This window comes from Sinohyriopsis cumingii, chromosome 19, assembly GCF_028554795.1.
Source record: "Sinohyriopsis cumingii isolate HCF-2022 chromosome 19, ASM2855479v2, whole genome shotgun sequence".
Lineage (NCBI taxonomy): Eukaryota > Metazoa > Mollusca > Bivalvia > Unionida > Unionidae > Sinohyriopsis > Sinohyriopsis cumingii.
Genome location: NC_142979.1, coordinates 25233508 through 25252393, shown reverse-complemented (window position 1 = coordinate 25252393; position 18886 = coordinate 25233508). Strand labels below are relative to the sequence as shown.

The window sequence follows — 18886 nt, the reverse complement described above, 5'->3', positions numbered from 1 at the left end:
GATATTCTTGTCATCATTGATAATACATACTTTCTCATTACTTCATCAAAACTGAATATATAATTTACAAACATGTTGGAGGCACTATTCCATTTAGGAAGATCTAATAGAAAACGAAGACCATTATTACAACCAATAACTAGTTTTTTTTCTCATACATTCACTAAAGTTTGTCGACAGAGGAGCACAATACATAGTGCAGCAATAAGATTTCTAATTTTGACATTCAATTAACATTTATTAAATTTGCGTAGAAGCATGTTTGTTCGAGTACACAAAAATCGGTAACGTCTCGTCATATCTTCATTATCTGACCGATTTGATTTCAAAATATGATCCAAATACGTATAACTGTTGACATTCGTAAGAGCATTGCCGTTAAAAATGTACAGGGGGATGAGATGGTAATTTGAAAGAAGTTGGTTGAAAGACGATGCATACTGATTTTTTGTATTATAGATGACATCGCTCTCAAATGCGTATTGGACCTATTAGATGGACATTGTTAAGGATCGACGAATGTAAGGCGACAGTCAGAGAGCATGCGAATTTTCAATATTACCATTTTATATTAAATAATTAGTATCTTTGTTGTCATTGTCATATAATTTTGTTGCATGAAAAAAGTTATCTCATTTACGTATATAATGTTAATAGATTTGTAATGCGTTTCTTACTGATGACAACTGCATTATGTGTTATGACTTATTTAGTAAATTATGTTTAGAAATTAATTATTCTTATTAGAAAAGAACAATGATCATGTGATAAAAAATTTAAATGTAAATCTTGCTATAGGTACTTACAGACATGTATGTGCATGTCCATATTGGTGCATTATGGGAAATGTCACTTTATGATGGCTGCCGAGGACTACTTGCAAAATATGGGTGCATTAAAACTAGAAGGATAAAGCTTCTTTGTTAGGGGTTGCAGCGTCTAAGCTGCAAAACCCTGTAATAAGAATATTTATATTTGTGTTCCTTGAGAGACGTGCTCTTTTAAAATCATATTTCTGCCCAGAAAAATGGTAATCAAACGAAAAGGTAGGTAGCCCCTAACTTGACCCGGATTTCCATAAATGTGTATATAGTGGTTTCCAGCCAAACATACCTATGTTTATTTTAATTTTTTTAATACTGTAATAATTATTTGTTTTATTTTTAACCTGCTATTAAGCCAGTTATACTCTACTTCTTTGAAGATTTAAAACAAAATAACTTGTTTCATTTAAATAGTAAACTCCGAAGTGTAAACATTACCGAATATAGTAACATGTTACTGCTTGTGGAAATTGATCCCGGAACAGTCACATCTCATTTTTTCGAATTTGAACGATAGCATTTTGTATTCTTTAGTTAATTCTCTTTTACTGGCCAAATTGTTTTCTCAAACTATATCATATACAAATCGAAAAACCAAGCACGATGAGGTTACCGGGACAACTATTACAACAGCCTCGCTTTGGTTTCAGTAGCATATACTGTACACCTGTTACATCTAAAACTCGTGCCTGCAAAAATCCGAGTAGCGTAAGATTTTGCATAGACCACAAAATGAACATGTGATAAAAAAGTTCTTCATCATGTACCCATGCTTTTAGAAGAAAAGGCCGGATTTATGGTGTACATCAAGTACATGCATTAATTTATAATGTTGATAAATGCCACCAACAATAGAGGCTCAAAGTTGTGACCACTGGGCATAGTCAATACAAAGTTCTAAATAGATTAAAAAATTGAAAAATCATTTGACCCTTGGTACCCGAATTTCATTAAAAAAAATGAAAATCGTAAGTCAAAACTAAAGTTTCAAGAGTTTTATTTTCATGAGCTCATAGCTGGGATTGTTAATTATTCAAAAAGCAAACTGATCATACAACTTTAGGAAATGTATTGTCCTTCTTGTCAGAATTGTTACTGTTTGTTTCTTTGGAGTCTAAGGGTTGGAATGATCATCACTGGCAGGTCATTCTGAGACTGTGAAAGAAAATACACTTCTTCAAGTCTTTGCGATCAATTAATACAAGTTAGTGTATAACATTTCAGTAAAAAAAAGGACAAGGTATATTATCTCATAGTTCACTGCAAAGATTTAAAAAAAAATGAAATCCATATTTATTCTTAGTTTCCTTTACAAGATTACTGACTGATGACCACTGAGGACAGTAATTATGATTAAGTTTCACACATAATGGGCTTTCAGTAGTTCTCTGGTCCATATTTCCCCTTGAATCACTTTATTTTGTGAAAAATGGATAATGTCATCTCTATATCAGCAGTAAAATGTACTGATGGCAAAACAACCATGCTCAGTATGCAGTAAAGTTCAAACATCAGTTTTCCTATGGTTGGATTTTAAGGTTGCTGATCTCTCCAATGGTCTCCAAGTGAAGTTCACCACAGAAAGATTGAGAGTTGGAGACAAAATTTAATCCAGCTCAGTTTCATATTTAGTAGTCAGCGATTTTTTTTTTTAAGCATTGGGAGAAAGCTTATTTTTCTGTATTTTAATATGAATTGAACTAAAACATATACCAGTCATACACAATGCTAAGTTTTCTGGGACTAAATCAGGGAGAGTAACTGTTCATAATCTGACAGATTGTGACCAAATCAGGGAGATTACTAAAACATCATATTTTTGTCATAAATTTAAGTGCTTATTGTACCAAAACTAAATAAATTAACTACAATGAATAATAGTTACTCTTCTTAACTAATTTTCCTATATGTTATTTTCACTATATTTCACACATTTAATTTCATCTATCCAAGAACATTGGAACTTGCAAACATATTTCTTCCTTTTTTTCATTGGAGTATTTGCCTTTGAATCCATTAGCATTTGTTTTAACATGGAACCACAATTTTTATACTTTCAAAGAGTTCAAGAACTGCTTTATATTTGTCAGGTTGCCTGCAAACTATTATATACAACACATTACTCAATATTGAAATATTGATGGGTAAACAACTTATGATTGTGCAAAAAATGCATCATTGCATGTCATGATTTGATTGGCTGTTAGGTTGATGGATGGATTATGATAGTAATAAACACTTGTAAACAGTCAATTGAATGTTGTTTTAGCTGGAAATACCATTGCTTGGTGGAGTTGACTTGAAATATCTATGCCTGACAGATGGTTTAGCTTGAAATAAATGTACTTGGCAGATTTGTGATTTCTGGGAGTTTTTATCGGCAACTGGGTAGATCTAAAGATTGGGAGATTTGGCATGTATGACCAACTGTCCTCAAATATTCAAAAATTGTTTGGTGAGACATGGTTGTTGACAATGGGATATGGTTCGAATGACAAATACTATTTTTGTATATACTTGTTATTTGTGTATTCATATGGGATATGACTGATATATGAATTTTCTAACATATGATCTACTACTTGAAACTCATGGATTTTTCATATACATGTACATTACATATTGTGGAGTCTACTAGACGAATGTAAGTTCTCAGTATAGAAGTATATTTCTGACCAGTTTTATCGTCATTTAATCAAAATTCCTTTGGCTATTTTCTCTCTCTGTAAATCCTAGTCACTACTGATAGTTCACCTCTTAAAAATGTCACTTGTATGTGAATTTTTTTTTCTTCAGCCACCCCACCCCACCCCACTTGTCAAAACATCTGCTTATGTTGACAGCATTACCTTGGTCCCAATGATGTCAAGATGAACAGGTAGTACTGTATTATGAAAATGGCAACATTTTTGGAAAATTGGCAACAAAATGTTAAGGTTGGTGATTTTCTTATGAGACAACTTTTTAAAAGTCAGCGCCACCCCTGAGTATTGCATAATCAAATCTAAAAAATTGGTTTTACGTTCCTGATACAGTTTATCAGCTAAAGAAGCAATATTAAAAACAAAGTAACAAATGTCACTAATTCTTTCAGATTTTCAGAAGGCAGCAGCATTCATTCATGAATTTTTACTAAAGCTGAATGAAGATTTAGAATGTGCGGAATTGAGAGATACGCTGAACCTGGCTCTTCTGCACATGCAGAAGTATTACCGCATGCTGCAGTCTCGAACCCAGGAAAAAATCCATGTGCAGACCCTGTCCCTTCATGCTCGTGGACTCAGTCCCATGACTCCATTTGTAGATGCTCCAGACAAGTTTCAGTGGAGATGGATAAATCTGGATAGTTCACGCTTGCTGGCCAGTATGGGTGTTGCAGATGAAAGCATAAACATTACAACATTGCCTTCTATTATTCAGGCAGCAAAACAAGGGAATGTTGACCTTATAACAGAACTCATACATCAAGGTAACTAAAACTAAACTATTTTGATCCATTCAGAGCAATGGCATATGATAGCCATTTTTTGTTAACCTGAGTCTAATATATGATATGAAAGGAATTAATTGAAACATTTAAGATTTAAAAGTTCATTTTTTAAACAGGTCAAATGACCAAGGATATACCAGTATTGATTTGCTGAATTGTTAGAATTTTCTGCTGGGCAATAAATTAGATGCAAATATAAGTACCCTAGTAACCATTATTTGTATAAATAGTTTACTGTGAAAAATGTAAAATATTTTGTACATTTTAAAAAGTGATATATTTGGTACATATTAAAAAGGGAAATATTTAGTACATTTATCTTATGCAGCTGATTTCATTAGAATGTATTTGTGATAAGTGTTAATGTAACAAAAAAGATTGTTTTTTTACCAACTATTTGTGACTGTATGTCTTTAAAGCTCTTAAGAATATCAGAAGTGTCCATAATTTTGGTAGGGACAGTGTTCTTAGACACATTAGATAAGAGGAGTTGTCCGTCTCACTTTTCTGTCATACTGTAATAGTCTTACAAATTGGATTATTGTACATTTGATATTAATTTTAATACTGGTGTTACTTCATGGATAAAAAATGAAAACATATTTGATTGATGTATGTCTTGTTATTACTCAAACATTATCATCTGAATGAAATCATCACAGAAAAGTACTGATATTATCTAATAAGGGTTAAGAACCATGCCATTATTAGACAGTATGTGTAACACGTAAAACTAACTTAGAAAATGCAACATCAAAATTATTTTAATGCATTTTTATGCCTCTGTCATGAATTTGGTACCAGTTGCCAAATATGTAAACATTACTTTGTCGATGAAAAAATGTAAAAAAATCGCTGATTAAATTCAATAGTTGATCAGTTATGATGAACTAGTCATTGATCTTTAAACTCCAACTAATTTCCAATGCAATTGTTTTACTATAAATACATTTCTTTTCTTTTTACCAAAGTATTTGTTATGAAGATATTACTATTATTATCTTTCCTTTTCTGGAGAAAAATGCAACTTATATGCTTTTGTGTGTATCTGTGTGCACCTGCATGAATTGGGTTCTTTTAATTTTTTCACTTTATTACGCATATTTATATTTACATTGCTTTTAGGAATCTTTAAGTAGAATATTCTGAGTTATACATATATATATATATATATATATATATATATATATATATATATATATATATATATATATATATATCATAAACACATTTTGTAGTTCAACAGTCAGGTTCATATGCACTTGTATATAGAGAATTATATATTGATGGAAGATGAACATACATAAAATACTTGTATTGCAGGCATCATCATAATATCATTACACCGCAACTTTATCCATCAATAATTCATGGAGGGTGTAGAACTTATAAAGGTTTATAACACAAATAGATTGTAAATGTGATAGAATACATGCAAGCTATCACAGCATAATATATTGTTATGTATATCTATATTTTTGTAACTCTTGGTACAAGATTTTATATTGGGGCCCCAAGTGGTCGAGTGGTCTAAAGTGCTGTCCGTCACGGATCACTGCCATCTCACCTCTGTCTGTGTGGGTTCGAGTCTCGGGCTCGGCCAATGTGGATATGTAAGAAAGCTTGCCAGTAGCTTCTCGTGGGTCGGTGGTTCTTTCTGGGTTTTTCCCAGGTTCTTCCTTCACCATTAATATTGGCCGCCATGTATAGCCTATCTTGTGCTGAAAAATGGCGTTAAACCCCATAACAACAAGAACAACAAGATTTTATTTAATTTTTCTAATTTTTATTCATACATGTATTTGTAAATTGTACAGAATAGCTTTAGTTAGATTTTGCCTGTGTGACCTGAGTCTGTTAAGAGCATAAAATTACATAGGATTTATAAATAGATGCTTATGTATGTGTTGACAAGTACTGCTAATAGTGTTAATGACTACTTTGGCTTAATTTCTCATTGGCTGATGGGTTTTAGACAGTTCTAGAAGAATTATGTAATTTTCCATTCGATGGGTTAGGTCACATGAATATTAGTTTTGCAGTAAAACGAGTATTACGATCTGTTACATGGGATATGTTGTGCAATATAGTCATAATAGAAGTTGTATATAAGGAGAGAACTGAGCAGTCAGATTTATTCCTATTTTTGGAGTCATTCTCATTTCTCGCGTTCCCTGTTGTAAGTTTGCAGACTTGTTTTGTGTTGTGCTTAGATATACTTTGAGTGGGAATACATTTGTTCGGACTGTTCATTGGAAATAGAAAGTGCTTATTATTTGGACTATAATATAATTCTGAAACTGTTGTGAATTATTCAAAGGAGTTCTGGACAATGCCATCTTGACAATGTCAAGATTCTTGGCAGACCAGTAAATTTCTGGTTTTGAAATTTATACAGAACTTGTCATTCTTTTGGACTTTCTTATACTTTTTTATTGTTATTTTGAATTTGCTTCATAATACTGTAAGTTCCTCTCACATTTTCATTGATAAGCCTGATAATTAAATTATTTGTTAAGTTAGGAGTACCTAGATTACAAAATATTGTTATTACAAATAGATACAATTATTTAATCAACTGCCATTTAATCAAGGAATTCATTTTTTTTGTTTCTAGAACTTCACCAGAAAATGACCATCAAAAACGGTTCCAAACTACTTTGACGTGCCCCTTGTACATATGCATGAGAGCATGTTCACAGGTGTTTTCACACCATGGTGTGTAAACCACAGTAGCCACTGATGTTATAGATGAGCATCATCAGTTTTACAAATGGATACTTAGTGAATTTTTTGGACTTTGTCAATTTTTAGGAAGTTTGGAAAATTATAAAGATTTAAACTGATTTTTCTAGTGGCTGTGCTAACATTTTTGTGCAGGAGAGTCTTGCAGTTTTTGTGCAAGGCAATTCCAAAGCTTGTGTGAGTCAACCTTGCTGTTATTATGTAAACAAATGCTAAAGTTTTTGTGTAAGCCATGGTAAAGATTTTGTGCAGGTCAGTGTCAGAGTTTTTGTGGAAAGTCATTGTTAAAGGATTTGTGCAAGCCAATCTTAAAATGTTTGTGCAGATCTATGCTAAAGTTTTTATAAAATCCAGTAATCATAGAAAGGCAAGAAACACTGTTCTGCAAAATCTTCATTTGAATAATTAGCGGAAACTTTTATCTTCCAATATTATTGTCTTTTATGTTTGTAAATGATGGTATATAACACCCTCTTGCCCATTGTGCTAACTATTATATATTAATTACAAATGGAAGGATATTTATTTCATTCCAATATAAAGAGGATTGTCAGGTTGTTTGCTGGTTGTAACAAGATAACTGAGTTGGATTTCGGATTTACAACTGAACACTTGTTGATGGTGATACAAATACAATGTTTAATGATGAATGATTTGAATGAGAAAAGAATTTTGATCAGTATGTGCATGTATAAGATCCAAATTTTGGACAAATTAGCATAATCTGCATGAACCTAATAATGCAGCAAATGAAATTACAAATAAATGACCTTACACAGTACAAGGGCAAAGGTGAATGATCCACATTAATTTCACATGACATAAAGAATGATGTGTTTTACTCAAATAGTAAAAACAAATTCACTCAAATAGTGACAAATGAAGTATTTTACTCAAATAGTAAAATGACGAAAACAAAGGGACAGATATCACACAAAATATCTTTACAATCCCAAAATACATGTACTGGGTATTACAAATCCCAAAATTAGCCCACGGCTAAAAGATTGCATGTATAGAGTTACACGCTCTGTCACCAGCACACTTGGCTACCAGTCACACTGGTCAGTCATGCAGTCAGTATTCCAGGTAGTCACTGACCACCATTCAATTTCTTGGTCAATCAAGCAATCAGCACCCACCAATCAGTCAGCAATGCCTGATCATCTGCTACTCGACCAGCAACACTGTTCACTCAGCACTATGGCTGCTATGGTTCAGCTTTACAGCTGCTATGGTCAACTTCTGTGGATAGGTCTACAGCTGGTACCACGTCCACTCCAATCATCTCTACAGCTGTGACTCCAGTAAGCTGAAAATACATAAAACACTGTGTACTATGTATGACACAGACATATACAATAAAACGTAATGACGTTATATTCAGTAAGCTATACATATTACATTATTGGCACAATAATTACAAAACAATAAACAGGTTCAGAAGTGAACCTACCTGTGCCTGATAAGAATCCTATGATACTAAACGTTTCTTAAAAATGCAACTTTATATTGCTAATATAAATCTCTTGCTAAGTCACAAACAAGAATAGAAAATATTTGCATTATACTACGTAAGCCGAAGCTAAATAGAAAATATACAAAAATAAACATGGTAGTACAATAGTTATAACTTCTACACAATAAATTAATAAATAAGTCACATACCTCTACAGCTGAAGATGTGCAAGTCATTAAGTAGACCTCTCATTGACAAGATGTTCTGTAATGTGAAGATTCAGTCTTACGGTGAGACATTTATACACAGACGATGCAATCGTACATTATCTGTGTGCTGGAATTATTCAGTTTTTCCCATTGAAAGCACTTTGCACATGCGGCATAGGATGAACTGAACTCACTGTTTTGAAATATTGTATAATATACATAAATGACCCTCGGGTATCATTGTACATAAAAAACGAAACCCGAGTACATGTATTTAATAAATAAAGGGATTTATACAATTCGATGACACTGTTTGTAGTGGTACTGTGCCGATAACTTTTTATTTGATGTTTTTCTTTGTTTCAGATCCTTCAAGTGCAGATGAGCAGGATGGCCTTGGTCGCACTGCCTTGACGTACGCTGTTCATTTTGGTCAGATGGAAGCTCTACATTGTCTTCTTGAGAATGAAGCCACTGTCAATACCTCAGCTCATGGTACAAACTTTTCACCCATATTACAGTCTGAAGTTGGTTGAATATGATGCTCCTTCATAACTGCACATAAATGTTTCCATTGAATATATTACCAAATCATGTTTATGTTAGGATCTTAGCTGCCTAACCCCTTTTACAAATCAAGCCATCCCTAAAAAGAAGAAAATATTGGTCATTCATATGTGTGTAACATATTGATGCCTAGAATAGTATTTATGGAAAGGAATGCTTCCAGTATTTCATGATAATTACCTCCACTTTTCCTGGTAGATATCCACACACCCACCTTTGCACTGTGATCAATCCATTTTACTTCTTTTCCTATATTTTGCCATCCATTTGCAAAGTCAATATATTTATCATCCATAATATCTTTTATTACCTTCTTTATTCACTGTTTTGGATTTTGAGGAAGTATAAAGACTATTTAGTGGAAAAAAATATGCATTCTGATTATATAAAGTTTTGGGGCAATAAAGGATACAGAAATTGTTTGTGTGGGCACAAGTAGGGACAAAAGTTCATGAATATGTTGTTTAGACTTGTACATAGCATGTAGGTTGACAATGTAAACACAGTTGGTATAATAAAAAAACAAGCCCATTTACAATGTAAATAGGCAAATAATTACAGTAGAATAAAGAAAAAGAGAAACCTAATGTGTATGTAGCTGTTTTGTGAAATTTTTTGGTTGAATTCAAGGTATTGCAGAGAAAAGAATGGACACACTGTTTATTTATATTTGACTGTAATTATTTCTGACTGTGTACTGATATTTATTGGCTCACAAAAAATACAATCTGATGAATTTTAACTTCTGCTACCCACTCCACTACCATTCTGAATCCTGCCCTTCCTCAAAAGAATGTTCACTTGTAAAGTTTTCACATCAGTGCTAAAATAATCTGGAAGTCTGACGCCAAGGGCCTCTCAAATTTCAGATTGTGCCCGTCCAGTATTTTATGTGAGGAGCCTATCAGACTTGTGGAAAAAATCTAATTTACCAGAGAAAGCTTCAGTTGCACTGACGAAATGTGGAAAGTTATTATCAAGATGTTGACCTTCCCATAACAAGGCATGTCATGCTAGAAACACGATTATTGCACCCCAAACCCTTAATATGGTTGTGTTAAAAATATTTTACTTTTAGTAATCATCAAAAATAGAACAACAATTAAACACTTCAGTGTATGCTAGTTACATGTAGCATGTATAAACAGTAAGCAGTCATGATTGTGTTAATGTAAAACTTAAGACAGTTTGAATAAGAGCAATTAAAATGCAAAGTGGTCAGGTATAAACCACCATTGCATGGTTTACTTAATTGGCTCACAATAGCTAGTGTGGTGCATTCAAGACTGGTGGGTAAGCCCATTGTGCTAATTTGCTTAGGCAAAAAAGATCACAAAGTGGAACAGCCCAATATAGGTAAATCAAACAGATGCTAGATGCATATAGGCGAACAAAATTATTATATATCATTGCCTTGAATGAGAGTTGTTGTTGTTGTTGTTGTAGGGTTTAAAGCCATTTTTCAGCACACAATAGGCTATACATGGCGGCCAGTGTTAATGGTGGAGGAAGAACCCGGGAAAACCCCAGAAAGAACCACCGACCCACGAGAAGCTACTGGCAAGCTTTCTCATATACCCACATTGGCTGAATCCGAGACTCAAACCCACGCAGACAGAGGTGAGATGGCAGTGATCCGTAAGGGAGAGCGCGTTAGACCGCTCGGCCACTTGGGGCCCCTTGAATGAGAGTGCTTAAGCCATCTGTGTTAAAGATTATTGACAAGTTTGTGAACCGTGGCATCATATTATTTAAGTCTGATTTTACCTCATTACAAAAAAGAAAAGCATGATTATTTCAGTTATTGGAATAGTGTTCAAGTCTGATTATTTTTTTGAGGTGATTTAGGAAGCAAAGCAAGCATAAATATTTTTCAGAACTCATGGTTGACCAAGTTGTACTTTGTGAAGCATGCCAGCAAAAAAAAGAGGGTGTGGGGCATTTAATTCTTGGCACATTACGGCAAACAAAATATTGACATACATCATTTCTGTGTGTACCATGTGTGTCGAAATAGGAACACCTCCTGTATGTAACATTCAACAAACTGAATTGAACATTCCAATTAGTTAATTGAACTAAGCTTGTTAGTATGATTTTAGCCATGAAATAGATTGATTGATCGACAGTAATAAGCACATGCTTGCTTTGTGCAGAGTTGATTTGTGTTGATAAAGAGTTACCACCCGTACTGGAAAGAGGCATTTAACTATAGTCCAGGCTTGTGGAATTTGAGTCAGGGCTTGTGAATTTTTGTTGTTGTCTGGGCTTTTGTCTAAAAATTCTTTTCCATTATTATGTAGAATATTTTGTTTATGTATTAAGCAGGCACTGCCCAATTTTGCCTGTTTTCACTTGTTTAATGGATCTTTTCTCACTTTTATTCTATTTAAGTCACCTAGCCAAAAGCTAAGTGATTTAGGGAAGTGGGGATGCCATCCATTTTACATTTTCCATCCATCCATTTGTCAACATTTTCATGAGAACTCTAGAGCATCAGTTTTGACCAGATTTTGATCAGTATTGGAATGTAAGTTAATATTTTAGATGAGTTTAATTATGAGTGACAGTCATATATATTAATGAGGTAATTTTACATCTGATTGGTTGAACTTGTGAACACTCCAGAGGCCATAGTTTTGATCAGATTTGATATACAAGCCTATACATTAGGACATAAGCTCAGTGTTCTGTCAGGAGATTTTCCAACCTATCTTCAGTTGTTTAGTGACATAGACAGACTTTGTCACAAAATACATGTAATTGGTTGCATTCAGCAAGCAGTTTAAAAGTGGTCATTAGATCATCTAAGTCCAAATGATCCCTGATGCTCATTACAATGACATCAGTGCTTAGGAGGGATTGATCCTTGGCCCCTTCCATTGGTGGAAAAACAACTGAGCATGAGTTGTGCTCCCAAGTTAGGTATGGAGCAGCACCATCTCGTCATTGTCCCAGTGATTAGTGAATCTAGACCTGTGAAGGAAGAGCAGTGATTTTATTCTAATAAATTTGGTGTAGGATTATCCATCAGAACTGTTTTTGTGAGTGCTAAGTTACCAGGATTAGGTTAAAACCCCTCTCCCCTCCCTCGTTTCTATGCTACAGATCAGTCTCAGTGGGGATAGGGAGTTTACATAGCACTGGCACAACCAAGGAGAGGAATCAGATTGTCATCCCTCCTTCCCTATCTTCCCATTTAATCTCTATGGTGTATTGGGATCCCCTCCTACTTCATGGGAAGTGAGTCATTATCCCCTGACAGCAATGGTGCTATAGATGCCCCTCCCCTGTCTCACCTTAGGAGCAGACTTAGGATGATGATGTTATTTCCATAGTGGTGGATTCAAAAGAGTTGAGTGAGGAACATGTTATGACAGTCCTACCCCCAACACTGGGTCCACAGCCCCCTCCCAGCTTTTGGGTCAGGTATTGGAGCAGGAGGAAGTTGAAGTTTATTCGCTCCTTCTCCAGACTTATATCCTAAGCCTTGGGGAACTAAGGACAAAAATATTCTCCCAATTTGGAAACACTCTTTTGGACAGCATCATGTCTAGCCCTTCAGTTGCTCATTCACCCAGCCATGTTCTGTCTGGGACATTTACACAAAAGATTTCCCTGAAAAAGAGTTTGCCAGGCAGCAGATGTAGTGGTCTATCTCTTTTTCTGCACTTCAACCATTGGTTTCTGCTGGTTTGTGCATCCAACTATTGAGTCCATTCATCGTTTTGATCACTGAAGCCCTGTTCCTTCTTTTTCCTAGGATACTGCAGCATCACAAGCAGTGATATCAGCTGTAACCAGGATTCACCGCAAGGTTAACACCTTGAAGGTCATGGAGCTTAAGGCTCATATTCTTATCATGATCACCTTGCATGCCAATCCTGTTTGTTGAAGGAGGAATTACTATCTCCAGTGGTGCTTCAGTGTCTGCAGGTAACTGTAGCAAAGATGTCATGTTTATGACACTCTCTTTGGAGCTCCTTGCCTCCACCCCTATGCTCTGACCAGGGTGATAGGGGTAGCTTGAGTCCTTTAGTAATTGATTTGGAGATGAAAGGTCAATATCACTATGTGACTGAAAGAAAAAATATTTTTCTAGATCATGTATTTTGACAAAACAGTTTGTGGAGGACTTGTCAGGCATGTCAGGTATAGAAAAGACCTACATATTTTGTGGTCAAAAGGTCATAGGACAGGGTCATTGAGTATTGTACCCACAATATGTGAACTACAAGTCTATTTCACCAACGGAGCTACCATGGCACTTGTACCAATAATGAAGATTAACAGCTATTAGTTCTAACTAGTTACTTTTTACACATAAAGGTTAGTCTCCTTTAAAAGGTTGTAAATCCCCCCCCCCCTTCCAAAAATGCCAGAGTTTTAGAGTTTGATTTTGTGTGAAAATCCCAGAGAAATTAAAACTTAAATGTCTGTTAGTAGCAAGCTTTCTTCTGTTTTGACCTGTTGTTCAGTTCCTATTTTGATTTGGATTTATATTTTCTGTGATGTAATTATATTTAATTGATTAGCTCCACTGGTCACGGATGAGAAGAGCATGTGTGATGACCCCTTGTCTCTTGCACATCATCTGTCTTCTGATGTCCATTCATTACCATATAGTTGTTATTGCTACTCTTTCTAACCTACCTGGAGGATTGCCATGAAACTTTATGCATACATTCATCCCAAGGCCTAGTGGGTCCTAAATGAAATGGTGTTGCTCCAACATCCAACATGGCCACCTCGTCAGCCATCATTAAAATATTACTGCTATTTTTCCAGAATGGCTGTTCATATTAACATGGAGTTGTCATTAAAATTCTTCTTATGATGTCTAGTTGTGGCAGATCTGATGTTCAGTATGGCAGTCATCTTGAAAATCTTGTTTTTGTTTTGAATGGAAAGTCGTATTGACATGGGCTTTTCACCAGATGACTTCATAAGATGATCCTGGGTGGTTGGGGCCAAGTGGTCTAAGAAGCTTGCCTTTACAGGTCACTGACAGTTCACCTCTGTAGGGGTTTGAGTCTTAGCTTTAATAACTTGGGTATGTGAAAATGTTGCCAGGAGCTTCCTGCAGGTAAGTGGTTCTTCCTCCACCACATATACTGTCTGCCATGTATAGCATATCATGTGCTAAAAAATGGCTTTAAACCCCCACAAAACAATGTTAAAACCACAATGAAAATGATGCTGCTCCTCCTGAATTGATGATCATATCAACATGGCCTTTTCTATTAATGACTTCTTGGAATCTAATTGATCCCATATGATATGTAGCTGTAGTAACTTAATGGCCAAAGCATCATACTCGTAATCCAAGGATTTTCAATACCCACCAAAGTCTGCCTTCATAAGGGCAAGCAGTACCCATTTCCTTAGCATGATACAGTCAGTAATTTACTAAAAGTGCTGTTAATACCCACAAAAGAACACAAACCCATGAAAATGGTGCCGATCTGTACTGCATCCACTTCAGACATATTTAATACCATGTTACAACTACTCCATATGAGCAGCAATTCATATTGGCACAGGGAATTTCTTTTTCTGTTTTTGTGCTGTCTAGCTGACCCTAGATAAAAATGGTGCTGCCTGGACATCCAATATGGTCACCACATTGGCCATCTTGAAAATTTCCTTATTGCTGCTCCACCTGAATGGATAGTCTTATGAACATGGGTCATCCTGTTATGTTTTAGGCTCTTTAAAACAGTAACAAGAAAAGAGTGAAGACAATAAGCTTTGTAAAATTTAACAAACAATTTATTTTCCTAGAAAAACAAGGTAAAAATGAGAAAAAGAACTTATGGTTCTACAAATCAAATCCAAAAATAATCCTGGAATTAAAAAATAGAAGTCCTTGTGATGAAAAGTCCTAATGAAACTGAGTTTGTGTCCTGATGAAATCCAAAATGGAAGGTGATGATGTATGCTGTGGTCAGCATCGTACTGATATGTCAACAGTTGTTTGCTGAATCACTGAAAATAATATTCCAGTGTTTGAATTCCTATTTCTATAACTGTCTTTGTCTAAGAATTAATTTAGAGCACAAGTATTTCTAGGGAAAAATAATCTCTTGGAATCCAAATAATTTTAAGAAAACAAATTAATTAGCCCCCAAAAACTGGTCACAACATAAAACACTTGGACTTCTCCAGTGTTAAGGCAATGGATGACTATTCCTTCTCAATACGTAAATAATAAATCTAGCTACAGTGCAAAACAGATGCCCGGATGTGGGTCAGTCTACTGGAAAAACCAGAGTTTGAAACAATTGCTACATGTTATTTGTCATGTACTACAAGTATGGCCTTGATTTCACTTTATGAATTTTACCATGAGAAAGAATACAAATTTTGTTCAAAAAAGTTGTTTACTTCAGCTCTCACTAATTTCTGAATCAAGGTCAGGAACTAGGTCAGCATTAGATACAAAGTTTCTATTATTAGTGTTTAAGAAAAACAGTCAGGTCAAACTGAACTGAATTTCTAAAAATGAATTTCTGGAAAATGTCAAATCCAGTAAATAAAGTTACATTACAATAACATGTAATGGATAAAAAAATTTTTTATAACTAACAAACAAACAATTAAATTAAATAAATCAAATATGCAGAACACTCCACAAAAGACTCTGTTATAATATCCAGTTGATCCTAAATGAAATGGTGCCACATAGTCACCCATTATGGTTGCTGCAATGAACTTGTTGAACATTTTTATTACAAATTCTTTCGAATATTGATGGTCATATGGGTCAGAGGTCGACAGAGGGTGTTATATGAAAATATTACCAATCTGACATAAAATATGGCTCATACAGCAGCTAATTTGAAAATCTTATTGCTCAGATATTTCGGGGATGGTTTCAACGCTCAGCAAGAGGCAGGTAAAAGGAAGAGAAGGTCTTATCTTGATTTCCTGAGCAGTAGAGCATAAGTCCCATTGAGGGGCTCTTGTTTTATCAAGTGACTTTCACCATTTGCTTTTATATGAAATTTTCATATTGATTGTCCATTACAGATGGTTCCACAGCAGTACACCAAGCATGTCATGATGATAACCCTGAGGCTCTCAGAATGCTGCTTGAGTATGGTGGAGATTTTACCATACAGGACACACACGGCAGGGCCCCGATACACTGGGCTGTTACAGCATACACACTTGACTGCTTAAGGGTATGCATCCCAACAGAAGTTTACCATCACAGTGTACAAGTTTTCAGTGTCATATGATTCTTATTTATGCTCTGTTACAAAAACAAACAAGATGTCATCTTTCAGATCTTTCAAACCAACTCATCTTTCAAAAATAAACAAAATGACATCTTTCAGACTTTTCAAACCAACACATGGGTGATACATACTTTTCATTTGAAATATTGCTGATACAGAATAAGTTTACCTCCTCCACTACATATTTTGGAAATTGAATAATTTACAATAAATTATATCTATATCTTAATGGGACACTATGGATTTATTTTTAAAAAAAAGATGATGAGCAGCTTATCTTTTTCATTACACATGCCATAAGGTTACGTGAATCATGCCATAATGTCCATTTATCCATCTTTTCATCTGTCCATCCATCCATCTCGTTTCTAATTTTTTTCTTTTTCATTTCCAAACAATAACTCAAGGTCTCTGCCATGTACTAGACTTAATAAATAACCTGCATTTTGTATAAGGAAGAAGCCTAATGATCTTAGAGTAAAGAGAGCCAACTCTAAGGATCAGTTGTCAGAGAAATACACTTTTGCAAATCATTAGATTTATATCTGTCGAATAAAGCACTTACGAGATGTTTCCCAGGTGAATAAATGTAATTACACTGATTCTGAACCCTATTTGGGTTGATATGCAAATGAGAATACCCATAAGGTACTGCAGGTTGAAAATCCACTTTGCCTTTTTTGTCATTATTATTGCTTTGAGTGAATGGGATCTATTAAAGCCATAGAGGAGATCTTATTTCTCTGCTTGAAGATTTCTAAGTTGGTTTGCATGTTTTAAATCACTTCACAGAATCACTTATTTTGGTTGCAGTCCAGATAAGTATAGCACCAGGGCATCAGTGGTGTGTGAAATCCAATGTTCATATATGGATGCTACCACATTTATACACCTCACCCTTGTGCATTATATCAACCCCCCAAGTCTGTGTTGATATTGATTGATGATTTGTGACTCTGATGTCACCTGTTCAGTAAAATAAAATAATTTTGCTGCATGCGAATCTTTCCTGAATAAACTTGTGTACACTTTAGACACTTACCGGTAATTTGTAACAGCCATATCTAGCATGAAGTTCAAAATGGCCACAGAATAGAGTGTTTTGCTAGTCTGCATGGATTACAAGTCACCAAACATAGTAATTGCTCTGGAAATATAATGTATATGTCACCAAAAGAACCCACCAGCCAATGGTATTTCCACAGCCGCAAGAATGCCAGTAAGTATAAAAAATGTACATCGATGTGTGCAGCCAAAATTGCCTGCAGATTTTTTGGGGTATTAATGACAAGATCAGCCCCTAAACTGCCAATCAGTATGAACATGGGTGAGGGGTTGATTTACTGGTCTGATCACCTGTGTACATTTTTATGTTAGATTACTTGAGGATTTTCATTTTTCTTATATTAATGGAAAATTTTTTGTACATTGGCACATCACTTTGTCATCAGCCATTGGTTTAATTTTAGGTTTTGATAGAACACAATGCAGATGTTAATGTGCGAGACAAAGATGGGCTGACACCCTGTATGTGGGCCTGTCGGCTGGATCACATCCAGCATTTTGAACTGCTCAGTAGGTCGGAGAGGTTTCATGTAGAGGATGCAGATGGGATTGAGAGAGATATTATTGGAAGGACATGGATGCATTGGTCTGTCAGAAGAATGGAACCTCTGGAATGCCTACAGGTAATCAGAAACAGATTTCTATTTTAAACATGAAATACACAAAGGATCTTAGGTGAGTTTTCATCCAGTGTAAAATTATTAAAGTCAGTTGTAGGTAGCTTGGGGCAGATAATATTAGTAACTAAGTTTCACATATTGTAATCATATTATTTGAATTCATTGAAGTTAAGCAGATCTTTAATTAAAAGATAGTGACAGAAAATTTTAAAAAATATTAATTTTTTAAGGGAAATCTTATTATTGCTATTATGGTAATCTCAACATGGGGGCTTTCACTGTAAGGCTTCTGATGTCTGCTTGGTCCTGAAAGAAAAATGGTGCCAATCTGACATCAGATATGGCCACAATGGCAGCTATTATGAAAAGTTTGTTATCGCCACTGTTATGTATATTTGATTTAATTTATGTTTGATTTAATTTAATTGTTTGTTTGTAAGTTTTAATTTTTTTATTCCATTACTTGCAATTGTAATGTAACTTTATTTACTGGAACAGAGTTCAGTTTTGACAGATTTTTAAAAAAAATTTGATGTAAACAACTTTATAGAAACATTGTATCTAATGCTGACATAGTTCCTGACCTTGATTCAGAACCAGTGATAGTTTGTAGTAAACAACTTTTAAAATTTTGTTTTTAATTCTTTCTCAGAGCAAGATTCA

At 34.7% G+C, this 18886-nt stretch overlaps 1 protein-coding gene across 1 annotated transcript in view; it reads left to right on the top strand.

The window, feature by feature from the left end:
* The first annotated feature begins 878 nt into the window (after positions 1 to 878).
* The window catches only part of LOC149775307 (uncharacterized), a 100656-nt gene continuing 82648 nt past the window's right edge, over positions 879 to 18886 (top strand). The window contains exons 1-5 of the mRNA XM_089944358.1: positions 879 to 1046; positions 3919 to 4293; positions 9094 to 9222; positions 16327 to 16481; positions 18008 to 18226. Of these exons, the coding sequence (XP_089800484.1) occupies positions 1028 to 1046; positions 3919 to 4293; positions 9094 to 9222; positions 16327 to 16481; positions 18008 to 18226 (897 nt within the window). The 5' untranslated portion in view covers positions 879 to 1027. The remainder of the gene's footprint in view (positions 1047 to 3918; positions 4294 to 9093; positions 9223 to 16326; positions 16482 to 18007; positions 18227 to 18886) is intronic.